The 27,137-nt window shown below is 42.3% G+C and overlaps 2 protein-coding genes across 3 annotated transcripts; both read left to right on the forward strand.

Annotated features, from left to right (window-relative positions):
- The first annotated feature begins 1,563 nt into the window (after nt 1-1,563).
- shtn2 (shootin 2) lies at nt 1,564-16,616 on the forward strand. 2 transcript variants are annotated; one of them, XM_082511559.1, is made up of 17 exons: nt 1,564-1,826; nt 2,649-2,698; nt 3,054-3,114; nt 3,310-3,404; nt 3,499-3,712; nt 3,832-3,929; nt 5,004-5,085; nt 5,553-5,647; nt 8,678-8,812; nt 8,905-9,058; nt 9,328-9,466; nt 9,678-9,739; nt 13,199-13,296; nt 13,423-13,443; nt 13,543-13,596; nt 13,740-13,890; nt 16,223-16,616. In XM_082511559.1, the coding sequence occupies exons 1-17, from the start codon at nt 1,787-1,789 to the stop codon at nt 16,348-16,350; spliced, it is 1,677 nt and encodes a 558-aa protein (XP_082367685.1). In that variant the 5' UTR covers nt 1,564-1,786; the 3' UTR covers nt 16,351-16,616. The 2 variants fall into 2 exon arrangements, with proteins under 2 accessions (XP_082367685.1, XP_082367684.1); XM_082511558.1 differs by having other exon boundaries at nt 1,570-1,826; nt 16,193-16,616.
- A 2,343-nt stretch (nt 16,617-18,959) lies between these two features.
- On the forward strand, nt 18,960-26,254 carry tex261 (testis expressed 261). Its single transcript, XM_082527695.1, has 6 exons — nt 18,960-19,154; nt 22,961-23,040; nt 23,153-23,306; nt 24,365-24,432; nt 24,540-24,642; nt 24,907-26,254. Exons 1-6 carry the CDS (start codon nt 19,085-19,087, stop codon nt 25,020-25,022), a joined length of 591 nt encoding a protein of 196 aa, XP_082383821.1. The 5' UTR covers nt 18,960-19,084; the 3' UTR covers nt 25,023-26,254.
- The last annotated feature ends 883 nt before the right edge of the window (nt 26,255-27,137 follow it).

Below are 27,137 nucleotides of genomic sequence, written 5' to 3' on the forward strand. Positions count from 1 at the left end.
GCTTTTTATGTCTAAAACTGTCCTGCACATTTTTTTGTAACAACTTTTCCTCGTATGTTTGACAAATGACAGAAAAAGTAAAACAAAGAAACATGAGTAATATCAGGACCAAAGGTTGAGTGAGACCCAAAGCCATCCTTGTTTAGTCTCTTTGGATGAAAAATAAAACCTGCTGGTTTTCTAATCTGTCTCTATTTAATCAGAAGATTAAATATTCTGGTTTTTAATGAGGTTTTCTGACACTGATGCACACTGTGAGAAATACCAGACAACGGCTAATCTTAAGTGACAATTTCACCTTTATTAGCATGGTGAAAAATCATTAGTAAAGGTCAGGGTGACAGGCTGGAGGAGGGCTTGGTGCTCAGGTGGTGCCTGTAAAGAGAGCAACACACTGAGAGAGAGACGACAAGGATGTCCCTCTGCAGTGAACCACAGCAGATCTCTGTACTTGAGCTGCATATGCGCACCGAAAGTGATTGAAAAGCATTTCAATGAGATCCTTTGATTAGCGTCCTGCTTTCATCAGGAATTATTGAAAATAATCATTGTCCCAGTGTTTGTGCTGGAAATGATGAATGCCAGCGTGTCGAGGGATTTAAAGAGAAACTACTTTCTGATTTTAATTGACATAAAATAAAGAAGCCAGTGGACACTTTGCTAATTTATTTCACAAGCTGGCTTCTTGGAGCATTATTTGACTCTCTTCCAACAATAATAGCTGTAATTATGGAATTAATAAAGACTCAAAGAAGTGCTATAGATTGTTTTATCTTTGACCTCATAGCTTCAAAGGAGACAACGAATTGTGGACAAGTACATAACTAGGTATGAAACATAAGGTTTGAAGGTCAATATTATATAATTATATATATATATATATATATATAGTCTCTCTGAAGGCAGCATTACTGTGAAAATGCTCAATTTACTACGCTTTAACTTGTGACAACTTGTGACAATCTGCTAAAGAACCCCTGTAAAAATGTGTAATTGTTACTTTCAGGAGAAACCAATAGACTGAGTGGGATGGAGAGCCATGCTTTTTTTTCTTTTTCTTCACTAAAAATACTGTGATCTCCATGTGACCCCTCGTGCACCCTGAATCATCAACCCGCCCAGCTTGGAACTCCTAAAAATATACTCCTAGAAGGCAGGTGGATGAATAAAAGAGGAGTGAGGGTTCAGAAATGATAAGTTTCTGTATGATTCACAGTAGAGAAATACGTGTCATCAGCATCACCATCATGCTCCCACCCATTGTTGTCATCTCCTGAATTATTACGCAGAAACGTGGCTCCTGTGGCAGATGTCTGATGCCTCAGAGGTCATGAACTCTGAGTGCAGATGCTGATAGAGGAGTGAAAGCAGCTTTGCCTTTGCCTCAGCTCCTTGAGTGACGTTGATCGTGCAGCAGAGAGACAGTGTCCTCCCTTAAAGACCACGTGCATGAATTTTCCCCCTTTATATTATATGAAACAAAAAGGGAGGGGTGGGGGTGTTATCTGTAATATCCAGCATCATTATTTGCATTAAGATATAATCTCATCCTTTTCATAAACTCTGGAGACGTGGTCTTGTGATTAGTAAGAAGCTTTCGGCCGTACGCCAGGGGAAGGTTCCTCTTTTTCGAATCCTGGAAGTGGGGGAGGGTTTAAGCTGAAATTCCCTTCTGTTTCTTTCATAATAAAGCTGTTCAGGAGAAAGTTGTGTTTTTGTGTGTGTGCTGGAACGTGTAGCTCTTTTTTTTGTTTACTAAAGAGCGAAAAGTTGAAAGCATTGCAGGATGTGGGTACAAGATGAGGATGAGGACACTGCGGCTGCAGGTAAGACTCAATAATCTGGCCCTAAAGAGGTGCTGAAGGAGCTAAATAAAAGTTTCAGCGTTTAAAACGTCAGAAAAATAAAAAAGTTTTACATTGCGAGGATGTTCATTGTGTAGGTTTTCTAGTTGATGCACATTTTTTGTGTTTGATTGTTTACAACAGCTTTTGTTACCAGCTAAATTCGACTGTGTAAAATAAAATAATGCTAAAATTTCACTTTTGATCTCATTGCAACTAAATCTTTTTTGACCCCCGCACAGCTGTCATGAAGTCGTACAGAAATGAGGAACATTTTTTCTGCTTTAAAACTCAGCATTTTAATGTGAGGGTCTGTTGGTAATGACTTGCTTTTGGAGCCGGCCTCTCTGGCAGTGAGTTTCTTACGCCTCAGTTTTTAAACAGCTTAAACAAAAGACATATGAGGGATTAATCTGTGACTTTTGGAGGTGCTGCTACACGTGTTGTTTAACCTGCACAAGCAGTGTAGTAGTTTTGGTTTCATAGGTAATGTGCTGCAACAGGAATGACTATTCTGATCTGACGCTCAGCAAGAAAGAGGATTCTTTCTTTGATTTCAACACTGCTGACTCCTTAGTCTGTAGGACAAAGTGAAGTAACAATGGGAAACTTCAGTGAGTCACAGGCCACGGAAAGCGAAAACCTCTAAAGGTTCCTCATGTGATTTCCACTTCCCGTATTCCTCGCAGAGCACAACAACCTCATGGAGTTTCTCTTCTATTCATTCTGATCTTTGGTCGTCTGCCAGTGTCTTTTTTTTCAGGTGCCATTTCACAATATAAAGTGTCATGTTTTTGCCCGCAGACTCGGATGAAGAGTGTGCTTTCTCCTCCGAAGATGAGGAAGACCTTCAGGTACTGATGTGACTGACACCTTTCACAGGAGGGATCGCTGAGCCCTGCTCAGGCTGGTGTACTGCTAGCTTGATGGAAGGGAAAAATTTGACTGACTCTGGTTTAGAAATCTTCCCCGTGTGCCAAGAGCCTGCTATTATAGAGAAAGGATAAAAATGAAATGACACAAAAATTAAACAAAATTGCCAAATCAAAATGGTCTAAAAAGCGCATAAACGTGATTACGTTGAAACGTAATTTGGCGCCTCAGCTGTCTGATAATGGAATAAAATGTGAATGAAAATCAGCTGCGTCAATTTGCCGTTGCTTGATTGATCTCTTTCTTCCATTTTGCTGGTTGACATTTGATTGCCAGTGGCACATCCTGGAGAAGCAGAGGGACGAAGCCAATCACAGGCTGTCGGAGTTGGAGGAAGGTGAGACTCTTCACTTCAAATATCAACGTTGTTTACATGTTTTTTAAATGACAGGACTGTGGGACAAACAAATGAGGAGCTTTCGCACAGGAAATTGTTATGAATGTGTTTGTTTTGTGTGTTTTCTGAATGATTGTATCCTCTTCAGTATGCTTATATGAAGAGCTCGTGACTGACCACTGTGCTCTTTATCAGCTTCCAATCAGCTCCTGAAAGAGATCAACGTGCTGGAGATCCAGTTCCAGATAGAGCGCTCCTGCAGGGAGAGCGCTGAGGCACTGGCTCTCAAAGTATGTCTGTTAACTACTGGACTCTTTTTCCTTTCCTTTCCTTTTCTTCAGCACCTGAATCATCAGATCTCTATTTGATCTGGTTTTTCCCCAGGTGACCAAAGAGAACAAAGTCCTGAAGAGAAAGAGCCAGATGTTGATGCCACTCATCGCTGAACTACCTGAAAACCTGCCTGATGTGACCTTTGACCCTGCGGTTAATGGTGACGAGGTGGATGGTGACGAGGTGGATGGTGACAAGGTGGATGGTGCCGGAGGGAGCAGCAGCGAGGAGATGCTGCTGCTTGAGAGTCAAGCCAAGATCACAGGTTAGCTGGCACTACCCATGATATGAAAACAGCTATTTTGAAATTAGAATGGGAAAAAATAGAAAATGAAATCTTGTTATTTGCTTTGTTTTGTTTTTTGTTCCTGTCATGTGTGTCAGAGCTGCAGGCGTCTGTTGACGGTCTGCTGGCTGAGAAGCTTAAACTGGAGCAACAAGTGGAGGATCTGACCAGTGAGCAGACGCAGCTCAGAGAGCAGGTAATGTAGACAGTGTTTTTATATTTGTGGAGTCTGAGCACTTAAAGCAGGGATGGGGAACTCCAGGCCTCGAGGGCCAGTGTCCTGCAGGTTTTAGATCTCACCCTGGGCAAACACACCTGACTCAAATGATTAGTTCATTCCCAGGCCTCTGGAGAACTTCAAGATATGTTGAGGAGGTCATTTAGCCATTTAAATCAGCTGTGTTGGATCAAGGACACATCTAAAACCTGCAAGACCCCCCACCCCTGTCTTAAAGAATCCTACCAAACACAGTATGTAAAGATGCCTTAAAGCTACATTCTTTCTAATAGCCAGCAGGGGCCGACTCATCTAGCTATAAAATGAAATGTAATGGAATTAATGGGGAAATGGCCTGTGGCTCCCTTTACCCCGACCCTGAGTAAACTCTTTTTCACTCTATGGTCTCAATCATTTGTTTAAAGTCTTATTGAATAATACATGTTGTCCATTTAGCAAATTATGGTTCCAATTAGTGTTCAGGAGGTCAATAAACAGCCTTTTATATCACCCGTTGTGGCCGTTGCAATCTGCTGGTGTGAGCTTGTCGTGCACTTTTTTGATTTTTATCTCCTGGTGCTTTTGCTGTGGCCGGGTTGAAGACATGATTCTGACAGTTTTTACCACACACAGGAGCTCAAAGATGATTCAGAAGGAGATGTTGAAACAGTATGAATCAGATTCTTTGGAGAAACTTTAAAATAAGGTTTGCATGACGCTGTAATGAGTGGTGACACCTGCCGTCTCTCCCAGCACTCAGAACTGTTGGTCAGATCCGCCCTCGCTCATCGAGTCCAGTTTCAAAAAGCTCAATGCTTTAAAACAAGACTTTGCAAACCAGCGAGTGACATCCATCTTTCATGTACAGTCAAAGGGACTGGCTGCTTTGTGAAAGCGAACCTTACAGCTGCTTCTTTGTTACAATAAAACAAATGTAAATCATCAAACCATAAGACTATAACATGTCATAATGTTGAAGTTCGTGTTTTCTCTGTGTGTGTGTGTGTGTGTGTGTGTGTGTGTGTGTGTGTGTGTGTGTGTGTGTGTGTGTAGCTTGCTCTGGAGGTTGCAGAGAAGGAGGCCATTCTGAGGAAACTGAACAAACAAAGCAAGACTGTAAATAAACTCAAACGAGGTAAGTCCTGATTAGATGAGACTGAAGACTGAAGATTATTTTCATTATTGATTCACTTAAAAAATCCTTTCATGAATCAACAGACTTGAGATTATTCATTTTTGTGGTTCATTAATTTTTCAGTGTAACAACAGTCCAGCTTTTGAGTGCAATTAAAGGAGCATGTCACTGAAATTACACACAAACCAACACACACACACACACACACACACACACACACACACACACACACACACACACACACACACACACACACACCACTTTTCTCTAGTTATGTAATTTTTTTTCCATCTTATAGACATATCTGAGCCATATTTGGTACATTGTGTATTTTTAATTCATAAATGACATTCACCCTAAACCATTATGCAATCAGGAGTCTGCTTGCTTCTAAATCAAAAGCATCATAAATTCGTCATTAATATTTATTTTGTGTGTCTCCCCCTCCCCCTCGTGTGCACACCCAGTGTCCCAGCTTGTCACCGATGAGTTCACAGAAATGTCTCAGAAGCTGGAGCTGGAGCAGGGCCTCCGGCAACACGCTGAAGTCTTAGCCACCCAGGTGCGAGCGCGTGCATGTATTTGTGTGTGTGTGTTTGTGTGTGTGTGTTTTCAGCACTGGACAAAACATTTTGTCATATATTCACACCTATATATACTGAGGGTGACAGGTCGTGCCACAGGAACGGGACAAGGAGTGTTAGCGCTGACCTTCGGGCGGGTGTGGGGAACGGACGGACACTCCAGTGAAAGGGGAGGGAGGGGGATGCACACACACACACACACACACACACACACACACGTTTCTGCTGTCGCACCGCAGCTGATGTGGCGGGACAGCACAAGAGGTCTCCATTCATCGTTTCTCACACCGACGACACTTTGGTCAAATGTGTGTCGCCTCTATGAAGAGACAAGACAAAAGCGCACACGCACTTGTACACATTGACGAAAAACATCAATTCACTTAAAAAACACACACACATACCCAAGCAGAATACACACAAACACACACACACAGCACAGTTGTTGCAGTCCCAGCTGCTCCCATAATGAAGGGCTTTTCTTTCCAAAAAAAAAAAGCTGTCTCTCTTCCCATTTAGCCCCTCCCTGCACCATAATTAGTGGTCATCACTGCCGCCGAAGGAGAATAGTGGTCTTTAAGCACAACCTGTCTTCGCCTGACACCTTTATGTTTTGCCGAGCATATAGCAATTGTCGCTTTTGTGCGCAGCCTCCTCCATTTACTGGACAGGCGCACAATGGGCTTCCTCACAGGGGTCCTTACCTGTGAAAAGGACCCCCGACTCTCCACACAATTCAGCCCCTTTACTCTCAATTCATGGTAAAAGACCCCCCTGCGCTGAATGCCTCTTGTGTGCACCACTATTTGTCTGTTTTCATGTGTTTTGAAAACAACAACCATTCACACCTCTCCTGTGTGATGCACGGTGGTATAATGATGCGGGGGCCTCAAACAGGAAACGATTTGGAGCTTTTTTTTTTCTGTGTGTGCTTCTTTGTTCCTTTGTGTTGCAGTGTGTGTGCTCGGGGTGTGTGTGTGTGTTTGTATGTATGAAATAATTGTGCTAATTGCTGTGCGAAAATTGGTCTCTGCTAAAGGGAGCCCACAGATTGAAGCGGTGTAATTTGCAGCGCGGAGCCTCGTGCTGCATGCTCTGACACCAAGCTGCTGCTTCAGTTTGTCCCGATAGTAAAAACACAGAAATGAAAACCTCATTTTCTTACACTTCCTGTTCTCTGATCACGGACCTGCTCTCAAAAAAAAAATCTAGAAAATCTATCAGAGAGACGCCCATTATAAGCAGAGTGCACCGAGGTCACGTCCCTTGTATTGTTTTGAGGGGAATTAAAGGGTATTAGGGGCAGTTACACACAAAATAACACGTAGCAGGTTTTCTTAGCTGGTTTTATTTTAGATCTGGCTATTTGTGTCATTTAAATTAACCATCACCACCACACCAGACCATCTCTAAGGTTATAATTATCTCTGTCAGGATACTTCTTTAGGTGTGGTCAGCTTTTTTTTTTTTTTTTTTTTTTTTTTTTTTTTGTGTCACAGTGTTTTGGTTGGGGAACACATTACAAGACTATGTGGACAAAGTACTGTGCCACCTACAGATGATATCAACAGCAGCTGCTCAGCTGTGGACCCCCATGTCAGGAAATGACATGGGGGTCATGTAATGTAATGTAATGACATCTCGGTTTTTATGTCATTGTTGTTCTTTTCCCGTTGATCATGTTTTGTTTCCTGCCTTTCTTTGTCCTACATTCCACTTCCTGTTTTACTTTGGCAACTGCTTTTCCTTGCGCATCTCCCGTGCCTTGATTTCCTGTCTCTGTCTTCTCTCTGAATGACTGATCCTTCCTGTGTCTAATTCAACAGTCTGTGTGCATTAGAGGCGAGCTCCTCGATCCAAATATCGATAGCACCGATACCAATGTTGGTATTGGTATTCGATCGATACCAGCACGACACAATTGTGCTAATTGTTGTGGAAAATTTAGTGGTCATAAATATGCGTTCAGAATTAGCATCCAGCTCAAAAATCATGACAAACTGCTCTGTCCTACATAAGCTGTCTTTACGGTACTGTTATCGGTATTGGTATCAGCAATCCTGGCTTTGTATTTACTTGGTATCAGATCAATAGTAACATTTGCAGTATTGCGATGCACGATCATTCTGCACTTCTTTTGGCTACACATGTGCATTACTTCTCTTAACCACTTATCCAAGTTAGTGATAGAGGAGCTTGAGGATCACAGGGGCCCAGCTCACCCTGACCAGGCTGCTGGTTTGTCACATGGTCAACACAGAAAGACACACCTGCAGCCAATTTGCAATCACCAGTTAACCTAATGCTCATATTGCTGGAGACGAGAGGAAACCAGAAAAACAACTGGCACATGGAAAATGTTTGAATACACGAAAGCTCCAGCCATTCAGAAGGTTCAAACCAAGAAGCCTCTTGCTGTGAGACAACAATGCTAACTGCGCCTCCCTTATTGGTTCGAAAACTAATCAAATCTGCTCAAACCCAGCATTTTGCCTATATAACTGTGTGCACAACTAGCACAACATTAACACATGTCACAAACGCCTGTGCAAAAGAGCAAAAGGTTTGTTTAGAGCACTCTGCTGATTGAGGAGATCTACACAGCAATGATTAAGCACAGCTGGTGTATTCATTTTCCACAGCAGAGAAGAAAGAAGCACATTTTCCAAACGATTCAAGGCAAAGTCTGACATTTTTTTTTGTCACAATGCGAGAACAATGATGCTTTGTCTCACAGAAAAATAATCCTGTTCGCATTGCCGCTACTCTTCAGTGAAGCCGATGAGTAATACGTAACGAAGCTTCCAAGTCATTGTTCAGTCAAATGCTGATTTGACAACCACCTGCTGGGAGACAATCAGCAACCAGTCCTTTAGATCTCACTTCATCTTTCCTCTAATTATGGTTCATTGTCAGTGATGTATTTCTTTTCCATTTTCTTAGAAACAAAGAATCCAAATATGTGTTGAAATTGTCAAAGCTCCATTTGTTTCTCCCCCCCCCATCAGATGATCCTGGAGCAGAAGGCGGCCCAGGCCTCAGAGACAGACCTGAAAATGCAGGTGCAGCTGGAGCAGGCACTGCAACAGATATCCCAACTTAGCACAGCCCTGTGTGACATACAACTCTACTACCAGGACCGGGTGGGTAAACGTGATCACTGAGAGTGTCACGATAACAGAACATAGTGGAAATAACTGATATCTTCATCATGCCTCTGCTCTCCTGTGATCAGTTAAAACAGAGCCAGAGTGCTGTGGAAGAGAGCAGTGCCCTCTCTGAGCTGCAGAACCTGAGAGAGCAGCTGGAGAAGAGCGAGGAGGAGAGGAAGACTTTAGAAACTCAGCTATCTGACGCTAACAGCTTGGTCGCCCGGCTCCAGGAAGAAGGTACTCCCTTGTGCCTGAAGATACGACCTTATCACAACAAAATAACTGTACATGACATGGAATACATTTTAGAAAAGTCTTCTGATGTCTTAGAAATATTCAGGTTCTCTTGAAGCAGTGATTGGAGGTCATCACCTTCAAACGGATGTGCAACCAGTGATTCGCTTCCAGCCTCATCAGTTTGAGCACCGGTGCATTAAAGAGACTTTTAATCAGCTCATCCATATCAGCTTTTGTTATTTCCCATTCTCTATTCTCTTTCTTTTTAGTGAAAGAGTTACAACAGACACTCAACAGCGATGATAAAAGTGATGAACCAGGAGAGAAAGCCATTCCTGACTTCGTTCCACTGTCTCCTCTCCCTCCTCCGCCTCCTCCACCTCCTCCGCCTCCCACTACTGTTACCAAGTATGAAAAACATAAGCCATAGCTTCGTCTACTACTAAGAATACAAGTCTAAGTTTCACAGGATGGTTTCAGATATTGAATGCACATCAGCTGAGTTAAGTTGGTTGTGATTATTCTGGTGAGGATGATGTTTTAATATTAAATGTCCATATGTAAAACTCAATGGTCGACTGATTTCAGAGACATAATCCCTTTCTCTGCCTCCCGCTAGCTTTAAGGATTTCCTGAAGAGCAGGAAGAAACATGGTGCCAAGGCTGCTGATGATTTAAACAGTACGTCTAACCACACGCAACATAACCTTCAGCATGAAATCAAATCAAATCAAATCAAATCACTTTTTATTGTCACATCACATGTGCAGGCACACTGGCACAGCACATGCGAGTGAAATTCTTGTGTGCGAGCCCCACAAGCAACAGAGATGTGCAAACACAACAACACAAACGAGCAAAATACAAGAATGGCCAACCTGAAACTAATAAATATATGTACAATATATAATAGTGTATGCATTTCTGGATGTGTATACTAAATATTTTCCTAAATTACTAAATTAAATAGTAAAAAAATAAAATAAAATAATAATAATAATAATAATAATAATAATAATAATAATAATAATAAAATATATAAAATATACAGAGTTGAATATGTGCAAAACAAGTGGCATTTATATACAGTGTGGAGTGCATAATGTTGAAGTTCCAGTAGTGAAGCTGAGGTGTCTATGACGTGTTCAGCAGTCTGATGGCCTGGTGGAAGAAGCTGTCTCTCAGTCTGCTGGTACGGGACCGGACGCTGCAGAACCTCCTTCCTGATGGAAGCAGTCTGAACAGTTTATGGCTGGGGTGACTGGAGTCCTTGATGATCCTCCCCGCTTTCCTCAGGCACCGCTTCCTGTAGATGTCTTGGAGGGAGGGAAGCTCACCTCCAATTATCCGTTCAGAGCACCGCACTACTCGCTGGAGAGCTTTGCAGTTGTAGGCGGTGCTGTTGCCATACCAGGTGGTGATGCATCCAGTGAGGATGCTCTCAATGGCACAGTGATAGAAGGTCCTGAGGATGCGGGGGCTCATGCCGAATCTTTTCAGTCTCCTGAGAAAGAAGAGGCGCTGCTGCGCCTTCTTCACTGTTTTGTTTGTGTGTACTGACCACGTAAGATCCTCAGCCAGATGTACACCAAGGAACCGGAAGCTGCTCACTCTCTCCACAGCAGCGCCGTTGATGGTGATGGGGGTGTGTACTTCTCTGCACCTCCGGAAGTCCACTATCAACTCCTTTGTCTTTGCGACGTTGAGGGTGAGATGGTTGTCTTGACACCAGTGGGTCAGGGCGCTGACCTCCTCCCTGTAAGCCGTCTCATCACCGTTGGTGATAAGACCCACCACTGTAGTGTCGTCCGCAAACTTCACAATGATGTTGGAGCTGTTAGTGGCTGTGCAGTCGTAGGTGTAGAGTGAGTACAGGAGAGGGCTCAGTACACACCCCTGTGGAGCACCAGTGTTCAGTGTGATGGGGGATGAGGTGATGCTGCCCAGTCTGACCACCTGGCGTCTGTCAGACAGGAAGCTAAGGATCCAGCTGCAGAGGGAGCTGCTCAGTCCTAGATCCTGCAGTTTCCTGTCCAGCTTCGAGGGAACGATGGTATTGAATGCTGAGCTGTAATCTACAAACAGCATCCTCACATACGTGTCTCTCTTCTCCAGGTGTGACAGGGCAGTGTGTAGTGTCAGGGCTATGGCATCATCACTGGACCTGTTGTGGCGGTATGCAAACTGTAGAGGGTCCAGTGAGTCGGGTAGTGCAGAGCGGATGAAGTCTCTGACCAGCTTCTCGAAGCATTTGCTTACGATGGGGGTCAGGGCTACAGGTCGCCAGTCGTTCAATGAGGAGATGGTGGAGGATTTGGGTACAGGGACGATGGTGGCCATTTTGAAGCAGGCTGGGACTACAGACAGAGAGAGGGAAAGGTTGAAGATGTGCGTGAACACTCCAGCCAGCTGAGCCGCGCATGACCTGAGGACGCGGCCGGGAATCCCGTCCGGACCAGTAGCTTTGCGTGCGTTCACCTTCCTGAAGCACTTCCGCACATCCTCCTCAGACACAGTGTGCGCACTGACGTCATCCGCGGTGCGCACACTGTCCGGTCTCATGGTGTTCGCTGTGTCGAATCTAGCGTAGAATACGTTTAGATCCTCACACAGAGAGGCCGTGGTCTGCGGTGTGCTGGTTTTCCCTCTAAAGTCTGTGATCGTGTTTAGTCCCTGCCACATACTCCGAGGGTTGTCAAACTGTTGTTCCACCCTGTCCCTGTACTCACGTTTGGCTGCTGAAGCACTGAGATTTAACAGGGACTCTGCTTTAATCTTAGATTATCGACGAGATCCCTCATCTTGATATATGTCCCGTGTTCCTGGAAAGCATCTTAATTTTTTCAGGCAGTAATTCTACAGCATCTCTTCTTTGCATAAAACATTTGATGGAACAAACATACAAAACACGCAAATATACACAGACCCCTGACAGTGCAGTAAATAGCACAGATTATGTCTTCATCATGACACCTGTTAGTAGGTGGGAAATATTTGGGTGCAAGTGAACATTTTACCATGAAAGTTGATGCTAGAAGCAGAAAAAATGGGCAAGCGTATGGATTTGAGTGATTTTGACTCACTGTGATGGCTAGATGACTGGGTCACAACATCTCTAAAATTGCAGCTCTCGTGGGGTGTTCAGAGACTCCCGTGGTCAGTGTCTATCAAAAGCTGTCCAAGGAACAGCGGTGATGCGGTGACGGGCTCATGGATGGCCAAGGCTCATTGATTCACATTGAGCGAAGGCTGACCTGTGTGGTCTAAACAGACGAGCTACTGTAGCTCAAATTGCTGAAAATATTCTGATAGAAAGAGAGCATCACAATTTGTTGAGTATGGTCCGCAAAGCCACAGACCAGTCAGGGTGTCCATGCTGACCCATGTCCACCTCTGAAAGTACCAACAATGGGCATGTGAGCATCAGAACTGGAGCATGGAGCAATGAAAGAAAGTGGCCTGATTTGAGAAATCACATTTTCTTTCACATCACATGGATGGCCAGTTGTGTGCATCAGTTACCTGGGGAACACCAGGCACCAGGATGCACTATGGGAAGAAAGCAAGTTGGCGGAAGCAGTGTGATGCACTGGGCAATGTTCTGCTGGAAGACCTCAGGTCCTGTCATCTATGTGAATGTTACTTTGAAATGTACCACCTACCTAAGCATTGTTGCAGACCACGTTCACCCTTTCATGTTAACAGAACTCCCTGATGGCTGTGACCACTTTCAACAGGATAATCTGTCCTGCCACAAAGCAAAAATGATCCAGGAACGGTTTGAGGAGCACAACAACGAGTTTGAGGTGTTGACTTGGCCTCCAAATTCCTTAGATGTCAATCCAATCGGGCATCTGTGGGATGTGCTGGACAAACAAGTCCATGGGGGCCTCAAATCACTTTTTACAGGACTTGTGAGATCTGTTGCTAACACAGCTACAGGGTCTAGTGGAGGCCCTGCCTTGATGGGTCAGGACTGTTTTGGCATCAAAAGGAGAATATTAGGCAGGCGGTCATAATGTTATACCTAAATAGTGGAAGTTGTCAAAATAGGGACAATACACCACACTGATTTAAAAAAACTGTCATAGAAGACTAAGAAAGCAATCTCAGCACCAATATTCATTTTCATTACTTAAGAAGCAGCTCCCTTGTTGGACATGAAGGCAAGAGCAGTGGATGAAATGATGGAGAGAATAAAGAAAGGCATCGTCCTGAGACCTATGAAGAGAATACAGGTAGAAAAATCGCACTGTGAATTGACATTTGATATATGAGTGTTTTCCAAAGAAACTGATAAAAAAGCATAGCCTGCAGAAATAAATATAAACTCTGTCTCATAACCATCTAACTTCTTCCCACAGGAGGACGACAGTTCCTGGAAGGTCAGTTATCCCGCCGTTCTTCATTTTCTGTTATAACATAGCTGTGATCTGTGTCAGTGACAGATATTTGTTTTTTTGCAATCCACACTTTTCTTACAGGACCAGAAAAGTGACAACAGAAAGTCAGCCATCCTGGAGTTGAAAGGAATGCTGGTAATAACTATAAAATCAAATTTCACTGTGGGCTGAAAGTCACATCTGTGTTGCAAAAGAAAAAAAAAAAAACCTTACAGCCGTGAGCGATGCATGGCTTGATCTGCTGTGTTTGATCCATCTTTAACTATTTAATACATCAGGACAACATGAAGCGTCAGCACCTCCGCAGAGTGCCATCCAGGAGGGGAACTGGCCGAAATGTGGGCGAAGCAGAGCTCCTGATGGTGCTCCAGAGGAGGAGGAGAGCAATGGGAGACAATCAGGAACCACCACCCTCAAATCAACCACAGGGTACGCTGACAAGCATGGTGTTTTCTTAACCATATACTATACCTGTACCTTCACAGTGTGACGCTGGCTAATTATAAATGGCCTGTCTGCCATTGATACATGAATGATTCATGCTTAATTAAGGCTTCAAAGAACAGAGAGTGATTTTACAACACTTGTTTTTGGAAAAAAAGCATCTATTATCACACAATATCCGATTTTGTTCTATCTAAAACATGAAAACATAGCTGCCAAAACGAATGCTGGGTTTTGTGCATGTGTTCCCACACTCAGCAAAATGACATCTCAGGTGCCTTTATAATCTTATGACCTTCTAGAACTCTTTAATCAGCTTAAATTACAATGAGATCACAATAAATTGATTCTAATTTGTTTATTAGATTGTTTTCTTACATTATTTGTGCTTCAGGTGCAAGGCACGAGCACAAACAGATGAATACACTTTTTTAGCCTTACCGAACACTCAAAGGTCTTTTAACTACAAGTCACACTTTAACTGTGTGCACTTGAGGCTCTTTATTTACCTCACATTTAGACCAATTTAAATCGCCATTTAACCCAACAAGTCTTTGGAGTGTGTGAGGAAGCCTTAGTCTCCAGAGAAAACCTGCTTCAATGGGTTTAACATGCAAGCTCCACACAGAAAAGCCCGACCAAGGATAAACACACCAGTCTTCTTGCTGTGAGGCGACAGTGCTAACCACTCCACCACCATGCCACCAGTTCTGATTCTGTGACTTCTGTGTGTCCTCTGTTGCTTATGTGCACCACATATAATTTCTATGCCAGGTATTTCAAACATAAGGTTGGGGAGACCAGAGTCTCCAATCTGGATTTTGTTCAAATATTTGTCATATATTAAAATGGGGCGCATTAACCTGAACTATAAGGGTTAAGTGGATCGGTCTTACTGTTGTTGTTTGTTAATTGTGTCTATTGTATATAAATATGATGCATTTGTTTCCCTGCTCAAAGAGGCCAGTTTAATTTGCCTTCCATATGTCCCACTCTGATATCTCATAAATGCTGTCAGATTGGGCACAAACATTCACTTTGACTCAAAGATGAGTGGAACTTGGTGGCGGAAGGTCAGCGTTACTCTGACCTCACAAAACAGCTTTGGACTTTACATGGAGACTTCATTTACCAACTAGACACAATTTCACAGAAATGTCTGATAGTGTAGAACGATGAAGATGTTACCATTTATATCAACCTGCTCTCATCTCAAGACATTGGATCCTGCCGTTTTGTCTGAAGCTGATGATGTCAGAGAAATGCAGTGGGTTCTGTTTGATAGGTCAAGACCTGCGAGGAAGTGGGAGTGACAGTGTTGCAGATCATCAGTGAGCCATTTCTTACCATCTGTTTAGGTTTGCTTTCACTTGCTGTTTATCTTAGCGTTGGAAATATACCCATTAAATCATAAACCCTGCACAGTGAAAAATAATGCATGTGTGTGTTCAATGCACATCAAAAATAACACACCCACTGCATTTAAATGTTTAATAAAGAAGGGTTTCTGTGCATAAATGACAAGCTGGGAGTGACATTTGTCTCCTGATTGCTGTGGGTGGCGTCTTGGCACCAAGATCTAAGGACACCTTTGCGCTTGTCTCCATGTCGCTAGCGGCTTGTGACAAAACTAAAAAGGTCAAAAGTCAACTTCACTGTGGCTACATTTCAGATGTGGTAGGGTACTGAATAGGTGACGCTGATTGGTTAAAGATCTTCTGTGCTGCTGGGTTGAAGACGAGCCAGCCCTTCTGTAGTATTGATGGCTCTCATGATTATAACTTAGTCGTCCAAAAATAAATGCACGTGACACGTTTCATTAAACTCAAAGTGTTAGCGCAAATACCACATGAGTCTAGGGCAGATGTGAGTGGTCGGTGGCTTACAACCAGGAGGTTAGTTACAAATGCAAAGTGCCTACCAGGATGTAACCAGGACATATGCTTTTAGATGTTTTTCATTAGTTTAAAAAAAAGAGAGAAATTCTAGATGCCAGCTTTTAGTATTTGTTTGCATTAATACTTCTAATGATCTTCATCCACTTATTTTTAAAAAAGGAAAGAAGTTATGCAAATTCACTGTTAAAAGGGAAAGATACAGACACAAAAGGGAGAAATAACTGGCTCCCTTTCAGGCCGAGAGCCATTTCGCTCCCTCTGACTTACCTATATTTCCTAATCAGAGAAAACCTCTTTATTCTCTACCTGCTTTCAGTTGTTTTAGCCCACCCTTTAGCTCCCATTTTCAGACTCGTGCCTAAAATGAATATGCGGTGATCTCTGTGCAGATGTCCAACCAGGTTTGCCGTGTGTTCCAGTGGCAGGCGACGCTCCCTGGGCAGGTGAGAGCGGCAGCGCCCCTGTGCTCCGGAGGCTGAAGCAGAACCGAGAGAAGAGAGACTCTCGCATCAGAGCATCAGCACTGTTCATCAGTCACCAAGCCTGACAGCTGTGAGAGGAGGACATGCTGGTTGCTATTATTATTATTATTATTATTATTATTGTTATTATGATACTGCAGGTTTATATGACAATAGACCAAAGATGATTGCGCAAACTACGCATGTTTGACTTTAAAATAATCCATTTTATCTTTACATCTTTCGGTATTTAAATGCACTGCCTCCTTGATGTCTTACAACAAACCAGCACTGCCTGACTTGCCTTGAAAATTTTAAATAAAAACTTTAGCTGTCAGCTCTCTATCCGACAGCAGTTGCTTGTGTTTGTTTTATTTTCTTGAGGGAATCCGAGGGTCAGGATTATATCGTAAACGAACATTAAATCTTGCATTTCCAGCTAAAGAAAAACAAAGAAAAGCATTTTTCAAATGCCGTTTAACCCAGGTCTATAAAAACCTTGTTGCGTGTCAAAGGAAATGGCACTCTTTCAGCCGTATTTAATAGTCAGCATCATCCCTTTCAGAAACTGGGATTTCAGCTGATCTAAGTGCAGAAAATAGATGGAAAATAGCCCGAGCCATTAAAGAAAACACTTGCGTGAATGTGATTGCCCGCTCCTCTCCCAAGGTGTCTGTCTCTTAAAGCTCGATCCAGCAAAAGAATAGTGGCTGCCATTCATTTGGACACATTAAAGCTGTCGCACCGAGAGCCCAGAGGTGCTGCTGAGATAAGAGCCTCGGGTGATCTGTGTGTGTCCCCCCTGAAAGTTTCTTTAAAATGTAGCAGGCTGCCTTTTGTTTTCTCACCTCCACACAGGTCCTGCATATATATGTGCGCATGCATGCATACATGAATGAATCCATGCACCTTCACACTGTGCTACCTGCCTCCCTGTCTATCTGCGTTTGTTAAAAGCGTTTGAAAAGAGGATGAAATTACTCCCACCTTTGACTTTGACACCATTTTACTGTCTTCACACTGTCTTCACATTATATATTTACTTTATTTAGCTCTGTACCAGAAGGTCTGCCTTTTCACTCTTAATCATGCATTTTTTATTGGTTTATATCTCAGTCTCAGAAGTGTCAGGCTTTGAGACATAGTGTGTACTCGCGTCTTTCTAGCTGTTGAATCCATGCACACAAAAGCTCGTGTCTAAGTGCGAGAGAAAGAAACGAAGCCCTCTGAAAAGGATCCTATAGATACAGATGATATTAAAGATGTGTCATTGACTCACACTGAGGTGAGATTCAAATAATGTAAATTAATTTTCCTCTTAATGTGTTTTTCTTTAACTATAAATGCGCGCTGATTTCCTTGCAATGAGCTCTAATCGTGGCTGCTATTAAACCCACTTCTAAGTCTACGTATCCTGAATCAAATTTAACTGAGCCAGTGGCCCATTCTTCAGAAACGAACACAGAGATCTGGTCTTCTTGGTTAAAACTAATTTTTGTATTCATCAGCTTCCTACAGGGGAGGCTGAAAAACTGCTTTAAGCTGCAGAATAAAATAATTACACAGATATCGTTAATCTAAAGTATATACAATGTGGCTACTTGGAAACGAGGTTTGACGTCCTACTGCTGCTGATGTCTGTGGTTTGTATATTTAATTAACGGTGGAAATACTTAGAGCACACATTTTCCTCACTTTTTCTTACAGATTTCCTGCCATCATGAGCTATAGTAGGAAATATTTTGACTTCATAAGGATACATTTGGTCTTACAGCTGTGGAAGCCTGAAACTGCCATAATTAAACACGAATAAATAAAAAACTAAATAAAGAAGTAAAGAATACCCATTAAATAAATCTGCTTCTATTAAAAGCCTCAAAAATATAAAAATGACTAAATCTACGTTTTAAATAAATTAATACAAGTGAAAATGAAATGTTAATGTCACTAACAGGTGAATTAATGCTAACTGAGATTCTATCTCAGCTGTCACGTGGTTGCTGGTCTGCAGAATGACCAACAATCATGCACACTCACACCTACTCTTAATTTAGAATCACTAGTTGGCATGAGATGCATGTCTGTGGACTGTGGGAGGAAGCCCATGCAGCCCATACAGAGCGTCCAAACCCAACACAGCTGGCTGGCAGGTTTGAACCACTGTACGCTCGTGCTGTGAGGCTGTAGTGCTAACCACTGCACTACTGTAACTGCTTTAATATAAACATTCATATCACATTTTTGGTGCATTTAATGGCATATTTGTTTGTTTTTGACCATGCCAGTACAATTTATCACGATTTTGACCTTTATTAAATAGTAGATGTAGTAATTGTTATTTAGAAAGAAATACTTTTTGACTTGATTTCTTAAAGATTGACTTGAACATTTTTACAAAAATTTTGACTTACTGTATTTTCTTTCACATTTCTAAATTTTTGTGTATTTTTGTGGTTGGCACAAATAGATTTACATAGGGAAATTTAACATATTATCATTAAAATATCTTTGGACATTTGGAGAGGGTGTACCCGGAGACCCCCGTCCCACAAACACACACATAGAGGCACCACCCTTTATATTTTTTTTATTATTAACTCAAAAAACATTATTCCTCTGGCGTTGCATTACTCCTCCCACCACAGGTGGGGCTGTAACTAAACAAGTCAGTCCTTCCGGGCTCTGAGGCCTGGCTTTACGACTCTCCTCAGCTCGTACTGAAACACCAGGGGGAGGAACTTTGACCAGCGCTAGTTAGCTACCAGCTAGCTGCTCTCTCTATTATTTTCTTATTTTGTGTGCTGTTGCATATGCAGAGCAATGTGGTTTATTTATTTACTGAGCTGGCTGTCGCTGCTCATCCAGATATCCTTCGTCACGTTAGCAATAGGTAAGTGCTTGCTGAAATCCCCCTGCAGCTGTTAGCCTAGGTAGCTCATATTTGCCTGCCAATGCTAGCGGATCAAGTCAGCAGATTAAGGTGCGCTAGCGAGTGATAACTGAGCTCCGCTTTGCCAACAGCTATCGACTTAAAACGCAGTAATAAAATATGCATGTAAGCCGTGTTAGTGAACGAAGCAGAGTCCTGAAAGCTACCTACTGGCGTCTGGGCTAGTTAGCTTTAAAGGACAGGAAGTTAAGAGGAAGAGAATTGATTGAAAAAAAAGATATTAGATATTTTGTAATGACTACCTTTTAAATGTTAACAGACAATCTTTTTTAGGTAAATGTTCAAATTTTCTTTTTTGGGGGGGGGGCAGTAGAATCACTTTCTCTTTGTCTTTAACTCCTAATCGATACTAACTAATCAGCCGATTCAGCAGCACAGAGTTCGACCGACTCCAACTGCAGGATTCATGCTAATCTAACGTGAAGGCTTTAAATTACGCTCATGTATTTCTGTTTACATCAGAGAGGAGGATGTTAGCGCAGGAGAGGAGCAGCCTACATGTACGAAACTTTTAATGAAGGCTTGGCCCAAAGCCAGAGGTCCGTCCATGTAGACTTTTACCTGGCCACGTAACACCTACTGCATGACACGCTCAGTCATGTGACCTGACCTGTCAGCAGATGAGAAAATAAAACAGCAAATATTCATGACGTATATCGTTTTCATTTTCAATGAGACAACTCATGACATGAGTTATCTCATTGTGTCCTCATTTTTTTATAGATCAAATCAAATCACTTTTATTGTCACATCACATGTGCAGGTACATTGGTACAGCACATGTGAGTGAAATTCTTGTGTGCGAGCTTCACAAGCAACAGAGTTGTGCAAAATACAATAATGTAAACAAGCAAAATACAATAATGGCTACTAGGGGTGGGTTTTTATAATCGATTCATCGATTAAAATCGATTCTGGCTTGGATAACGTAAAATCGATTCATTAAAATCCTGAATCGATTTTTTAATATAAATTTATTTTGTCCGAAATGCCAGAATCTCTGCTGACATCTCACAAAATTTCAAGAACCACCAAACAGTAAATGAGAGCAGGTACAGGGATTCTTCACATAGACTTAAACACAGGGCGTGACCCGCGGATCAGAATCAGTTAGATGTCGCCTTTCTCACAGTCGGGGCTGAAAGTGAAAGCCGACAGCTCGCTGATCCGGGTCCGCGCTTTGTGTTCACGCCCTTTATGCGCTGATTCTAAACCTGTTAGTTTGATGTCTCTCCAAACATTATTGACCGAACCAGCAGCAAAAGAAGATCCAAACGCTTCACATAAACATCGTCATGAATTCACTCTGACTTTTACTGTTTTGCTTCCATTGCGATGCGCAGCTCTCCCTCTCTCCCTCCCCCTCTCTCTTTCTCTCTCTCTCTCAAACAGTTTCCCTTTCTTCATTATTCGCTTGCTTGTTATGCACAAGTCTACTGTTGCTTACAGCGCTGTCGGCCGCTGTTTTTTTCCCTTTTACATTCTTCCGAAAAGAAAACCTCATTTCTGCTGTTCAATACTGAACAAATTTAAACTTTTTAAAATTATTCAAAATGCAAAATGCTTAGCCGTGTCTCTAATAAAACCGCTGTAACGTCAGAGGTAATGTTCATTAATTAATGGTTTTCTTTCGTTTTTGATGTACTGCAGAATATTTTTTATAAAATCCCAGGCCAGGAAAATCACCTACATGTTTTTCTGTGTTTTATCTTCAGCTACTTTGACACAAAGGCATCTGCTGTGATGCTCACAGCTTGGATAAAGTCTTGCGAGTGTCAGCTTCCTTTTTATAGATACAAAAATATGTAAATGTACTGATCTGAATTATATTTCTGACTGTCAAAATTTCCCAGATTTAAATTGAATCGAATCGAATCGAATTAAATCGAATCGTGGATCGAATCGATTCGGGACCTTGTGAATCGGAATTGAATCGATTCTAGAAATCAGTGACGATACCCAGCCCTAATGGCTACATCTGAAACTAATAAATATATGTACAATATATAATAGTATATGCATTTCTGGATGTGTATACTAAATATTTTTCTACATGTGTGTGTGTGTACACATATTTTACAAATTAAATAGAGTAAACAATAAATAAAATATATAAAAATATACAGAGTAAGACATGTGCAAAACAGTGGCATTACTGTACAGTATGGAGTGCATAATGTTAAAGTTCCAGTAGTGAAGCTGAGGTGTCTATGACGTGTTCAGCAGTCTGATGGCCTGATGGAAGAAGCTGTCTCTCAGTCTGCTGGTACGGGACCGGATGCTGCAGAACCTCCTTCCTGATGGAAGTAGTCTGAACAGTTTATGGCTGGGGTGACTGGAGTCCTTGATGATCCTCCCCGCTTTCCTCAGGCAGTGCTTCCTGTAGATGTCTTGGAGGGAGGGAAGCTCACCTCCAATTATCCGTTCAGAGCACCGCACTACTCGCTGGAGAGCTTTGCAGTTGTAGGCGGTGCTGTTGCCATACCAGGTGGTGATGCATCCAGTGAGGATGCTCTCAATGGCACAGCGATAGAAGGTCCTGAGGATGCGGGGGCTCATGCCGAATCTTTTCAGTCTCCTGAGAAAGAAGAGGCGCTGTTGCGCCTTCTTCACTGTTTTGTTTATGTGTACTGACCACGTAAGATCCTCAGCCAGATGTACCCCAAGGAAGTGGAAGCTGCTCACTCTCTCCACAGCAGCGCCGTTGATGGTGATGGGGGTGTGTACTTCTCTGCACCTCCGGAAGTCCACTATCAACTCCTTTGTCTTTGCGACGTTGAGGGTGAGATGGTTGTCTTGACACCAGTGGGTCAGGGCGCTGACCTCCTCCCTGTAAGCCGTCTCATCACCGTTGGTGATAAGACCCACCACTGTAGTGTCGTCCGCAAACTTCACAATGATGTTGGAGTTGTATAGATCAAGGCCAGTGTACGCCAAGCTTAACTGCTTATTAAGTGTTCATTCGTTTTAGAATTATTTGTTTTAATATTTTTGGACAAGTAACAGTGTTTGTTATTACTGTTTAAGGACTATAGTTTGAGTAAGTTTAATTGTGTGTGCAAGCTGCAAACACATGGCCTTCAACACACAAAGCCATTACTCATAACTCAGATGCTTATTCTGATTAATAACGCATAACTTCTTTTAAAAAAAATCATACTTTAGCCAATAGTAGTTATAGAAAGCTGTTATATTTAGTGAAAGAAGTACAGACATGTTTTATGTCTTGGCTTCTCCCTCACAGGTAGTATCCAGTTCACACATATTGACGAGTCTGATCAATTTACTGTCTGTTTGGCCTTCCTTCCACATGAGCTCAGTAACTGTGGGTCGTGTCAGTGTTGCTCAAATGAACCTACATTATTTGGTCCGTCTTTGTTGCTCTGCCACGGCTGTTCACAGGAGCTAGGTATTGAATGTCGATAAAGCCTTTGCAACAAATCTTGAAAAATGTCACATACTCAGTTTGCCTTCAGTAAATTTTAGCTGCTCAGGTGTTGAATCCTTTCTCCTCGTGGCTCCAAAACCTAAACTGTACCACCTGCTTTCCCTAAATTTGTATGTAAATGTTTTATTTATTTCTTTTTTTAAGCAGAATGATTTGCAGCAAAAGCGACAGAACAAATTTAGCAGTCTATAAAAAACAAAAACAACCCTAAAAGTAACTGTCTTACTCTTTTATTCACACTGACGCCCCTCCCCAAGTCTTCTTCTTTGGTTGCTCATTACCTTTCATTTTCTCTCAGCTGCTGGCCTCTACTACCTGGCTGAACTAATAGAAGAGTACACAGTAGCCACCAGCCGAATAATAAAGTACATGATACTGGTGAGTATTTGGGTGTGACTTAATGATGAGATTGTCTTTAGGTACTTGTTTTGATGATGTGCTGTACATGCAGGTCAACAGTGGTTTTTACGATTTCTGTGGATGTGTCCAGTTCTCTACAGGGGTGCTGGTATGCCTCTATATGTTCGAAGGCTTTCCAATGTTGATGGTGGGAGTCGGTCTCTTCACAAACCTGGTTTATTTCGGACTCCTGCAGACCTTCCCTTACATACTTCTGAGCTCCCCAAACTTCATCCTCTCCTGTGGTAAGTGTAACACACATTTGCCTTGAATTATTTGGTAAAACTAAGCAAATACAATCTGAAAAGGGGGGAAAAGTTAACAAATCAATAAGGATGCTATCTGCTATTAACACTGATCAGCCTGAACTGCTTTAACTGTGTTTTATTGATCATATCATTACCAACCAATATTACACTGGAAAGCCTTGAGTTCTGGTAGTGGGCTGTTTGTTTTGTTTGCTGTGCAGTGAAGCACATTATCCTGCCAGTGGAGGCCACTACCAGCCAGATTAATGGCTTGGTGAGCTGTGTCAAGCTTAAAGAAAAGGTTTTTGTGTCAGAAAAGCGGCTCTCTTTTTCTTGGTTAAATCACCATGGTAACTCATGCGAAATACTGATTCTTGGTTGGAGCAAAATCATGTTCAATTTCAGATTTAAAAATCACCTGGAAGCGCTGCATTTTTACTGTTTCTTTAATTTAGAGCTCGTTTTAAGTGCATTAAAGATTCTCTGTATGATTTAAATAATTAAATTGTTAAGCTGTACTTTTTATCATCATCATTATCATCTACTAATGTCTCTGACTGGAGTAGGTGTCACTCACAGGGATCATTTTGTGCTGATGAAGAGTCACATGACCTGTGAAATGCTCCTTTATAAGTGAGTGCTGAGGGCCTGAAGCAAGCTTAACAGGAGTTTTTATAGCTGCCATTTGTGATAACTGTTGTTGAGCCAGCTAAAGGAAAGAAAGCCTGGTTTTGTTAAACTTCTTGTATAGTACACCCCTCTGGCATCCAGACTCCCCAGATCCAAATCAAATGAAACGTATGCAGCATATCCTGAAACAAGCCCAATCCACTTTAACTTTCCACTACCAACAGCCCCGTGCCAGGACAGGTCAGAGCTGTTTTGGTGAAACAGTATTTTGCAGGAGGTTTTAATATTTTGGCCTGGTTGTTGTGTGCACATCTAGAAGGATAGATTCATTTTCCTTTAGTCCTAATATGGACTTCTTACACATTAAACTGTGAGTCAAATGACAGCGTTTGTCAGTGTAATGAGTGTAAATTTTCTCGCTGCAGTGTTGGTGGTGGTGAACCATTACATGGCCTTCCAGTACTTTGCACAAGAGTATTACCCATTCTCAGAGGTAATGTAATCTCAGATTCACAATACTGTGTACAGTTTTGGATATAGATCTTTTTATATTTCTCTTTCTTGTATAATCATGTGCCATTTATGCTCAACTGGACATAGGTGCTTGCCTACTTCACCATCTGCCTGTGGGTGATCCCCTTTGCCTTCTTTGTGTCGCTGTCAGCAGGAGAAAATGTTCTCCCGTCCACCATGCAGCAAGGAGGTAAGTCTCAATGCTGCCATTGCTTTTAACAGACTTTGCTCATCAGCCCGGCTAGCTCAGTCGGTAGAGCATGAGACTCTTAATCTCAGGGTCGTGGGTTCGAGCCCCACGTTGGGCGCGTTCTTTTTTGCACTTGCTCTTAGTTTCTGAAGTACATTGTAAGTTTTTAAAACCTGTTTCCTGCCTTCTATGTGTCAGTGCAGTCAGAAAACTCATGTTTTAAATGACATTTCCTGTTTCCCCCTCCCCCTTTTTCTTTTTTAGATGATGTAGTATCTAATTACTTCACCAAGGGCAAACGGGGGAAGAGGTCTGGGATCCTCCTGGTGTTCTCTTTCCTGAAGGAGGCAGTGCTGCCCAGCCGACAGAAAATGTACTGAGGGCTTGAGAGTCTGGGGCGCTGCCTCGGGGGTCAGTGGGGATGTGCAAGTACGTGTTGAAGATCAAAGGGGAAGCAGGAAGGACAGTGGAAATTGTTTCTGGATGGGACTAAAACGACGCTGTGGCCAAATGGGGAAGAAAGGCATGTTAAGAAATAAATAACTTAAAAAAAAGGACGGACCAATGAACAGATCAGAGCTTCCTGCTGGACGAGCCCGGCGAGTTTACCCAGGCCACGTCTGTCTGTCTTTGTCTTTCTGTCTGTACTGACTGCCAGTAACACCCACCAGAGACCTCGTTGTGGGGATCCTATGTGTAGCGTGATGCTTTCATGTCAAGTTGGACTCATTTTTTTAAAGCTTTAGTAATAAAATATCTACATGTGGGGTTTAAAAAATAACAACCAGAGATAAATACTTGTTTTTCCTTTCTGTCGTACGTGTGTCAAAGGCCTCACACTTCATCTGATTCCATACACGGAGTAGTGTTAAAAATAAGAAGAAATTCTGATGAAGAGGATTTCTTAGATATGAGACAGATCAGAGGTACTTTATGATTCATTCCTGCACTCCAAACTTGGATTTTGGTTTTAAAAAAATGGCATATTAGTTGCTACAGGTCGCCAAACAAACATTTTAATTAGATTACTGGAAATGAAGAAGGACAAACTGTGGAGAAGTCCTGCTCTGTTTTACAAAGTATGACATGGTATAAACAATATCCCGCCTGGCATATAATATCTCAGAAAATGAATTCAGCAAAGGCACTTGTGAAGGTTTACTTTTAACTATTGAAGTGAGCTACGAGGCATGTTTCCTGCACTGGATCTCAGCGCTCATCAGCATTTGGCCACAGAAACGATAAGATTTCATGTGCTTCTACTCATAAACCACCAGCACTACAGCATCCTTTGTTTGTTTTGTTTTTGTTTTGGACTGTTTGTAAGAATTTAAACTGACATACCTGACATCAAAGACAAATGTAAACACTTGTAGAGATCAAACTTTTGCAGTGACTTTTTTTAAGCTCACCGCTGTTGGGGAGAAAAGCTGCTCAGTGTGGTATAAAGAGACAAACATTAAAAAGGACAAAATTCCTTTTATCAATTCCCCAGTGTGATTCACTGCAGGCTGATATGCGTGCAGCTGTGTAATTAAAAGAGTTTAGTGAAATAACTTTGGATTAAATGGTTATTTTTTACAGGCTGAAATAAAGGGAACAGAAACACTTACTGATGTTTATTATTTACAGTTAAATCAGGTTATAGCTTCCAGTCTGTTACGTTGTATTTGCACCGTGATGGATTTTCTAACTGCTGTCACGCCCCGACCTGTCAAGTGTGTGTCGGGGCAGATGGCTTTCTTATTTAGATCCCATGTGGCCTAGATCACAGAGTACACCCGGTTGATGCTAGTGTGCACTTTGACCCCCATCAAGGTGTGAAGTGCTCCATGAATTCAAAGGAAGGAGGAGAAAAAATAATGCATGCAGACACACACACACACACACAAGCCTTCAGCTGACAGGCCACAGCTCAGAGTTCACACTCTAATGCTGTTGACAAGCCCTCACCTGGATCCCGATTCACTTCCCTGGGGGAGATGAGTGAGAGTGCAGGGATACACCTGTGACAGGCGACCCAGTTCACGGAGGTTTTCTCACCTTTCGTTCACCCCTCTGTTCACCCCGCATTTATAAGTTCAGCTTCAGGAGCGGATGGCATTTTTAATTTTTGTCACTTGCAGCTGAGGTTGTGGTGCAGGTGGAAGAGTGGGTTGGCCACCAATCGCAGGTTCAATCCCCCCGGCCCTTCCCACACAGAGTATCTCCTGATATATGCTGTGGGTGTGAATGATGATGGTTGCTGGCATTTATTGGAAACTCTCAGGTCTAAAAAGTAGACAGGATAAAGAACATTTAACACTCCGGGATGCCTGGATATTCTCAAAGACAAGGTTCAGTTTTGTGCCTGCTGAAGCTCTTGAAGATCAGCAACGTATCCGTTTTCCCAAATGCTTTTCAATTTCGGGGGGTTGTTTCCGACCAGGGCCCAAAGATTACTAGACACTTTAAATAGTTTCAAAATAAAAAAAATAGCAACAACAGCTTTATGT

Source organism: Aulonocara stuartgranti (assembly GCF_965226115.1).
Source record: "Aulonocara stuartgranti genome assembly, chromosome: 3".
Taxonomy (NCBI): domain Eukaryota; kingdom Metazoa; phylum Chordata; class Actinopteri; order Cichliformes; family Cichlidae; genus Aulonocara; species Aulonocara stuartgranti.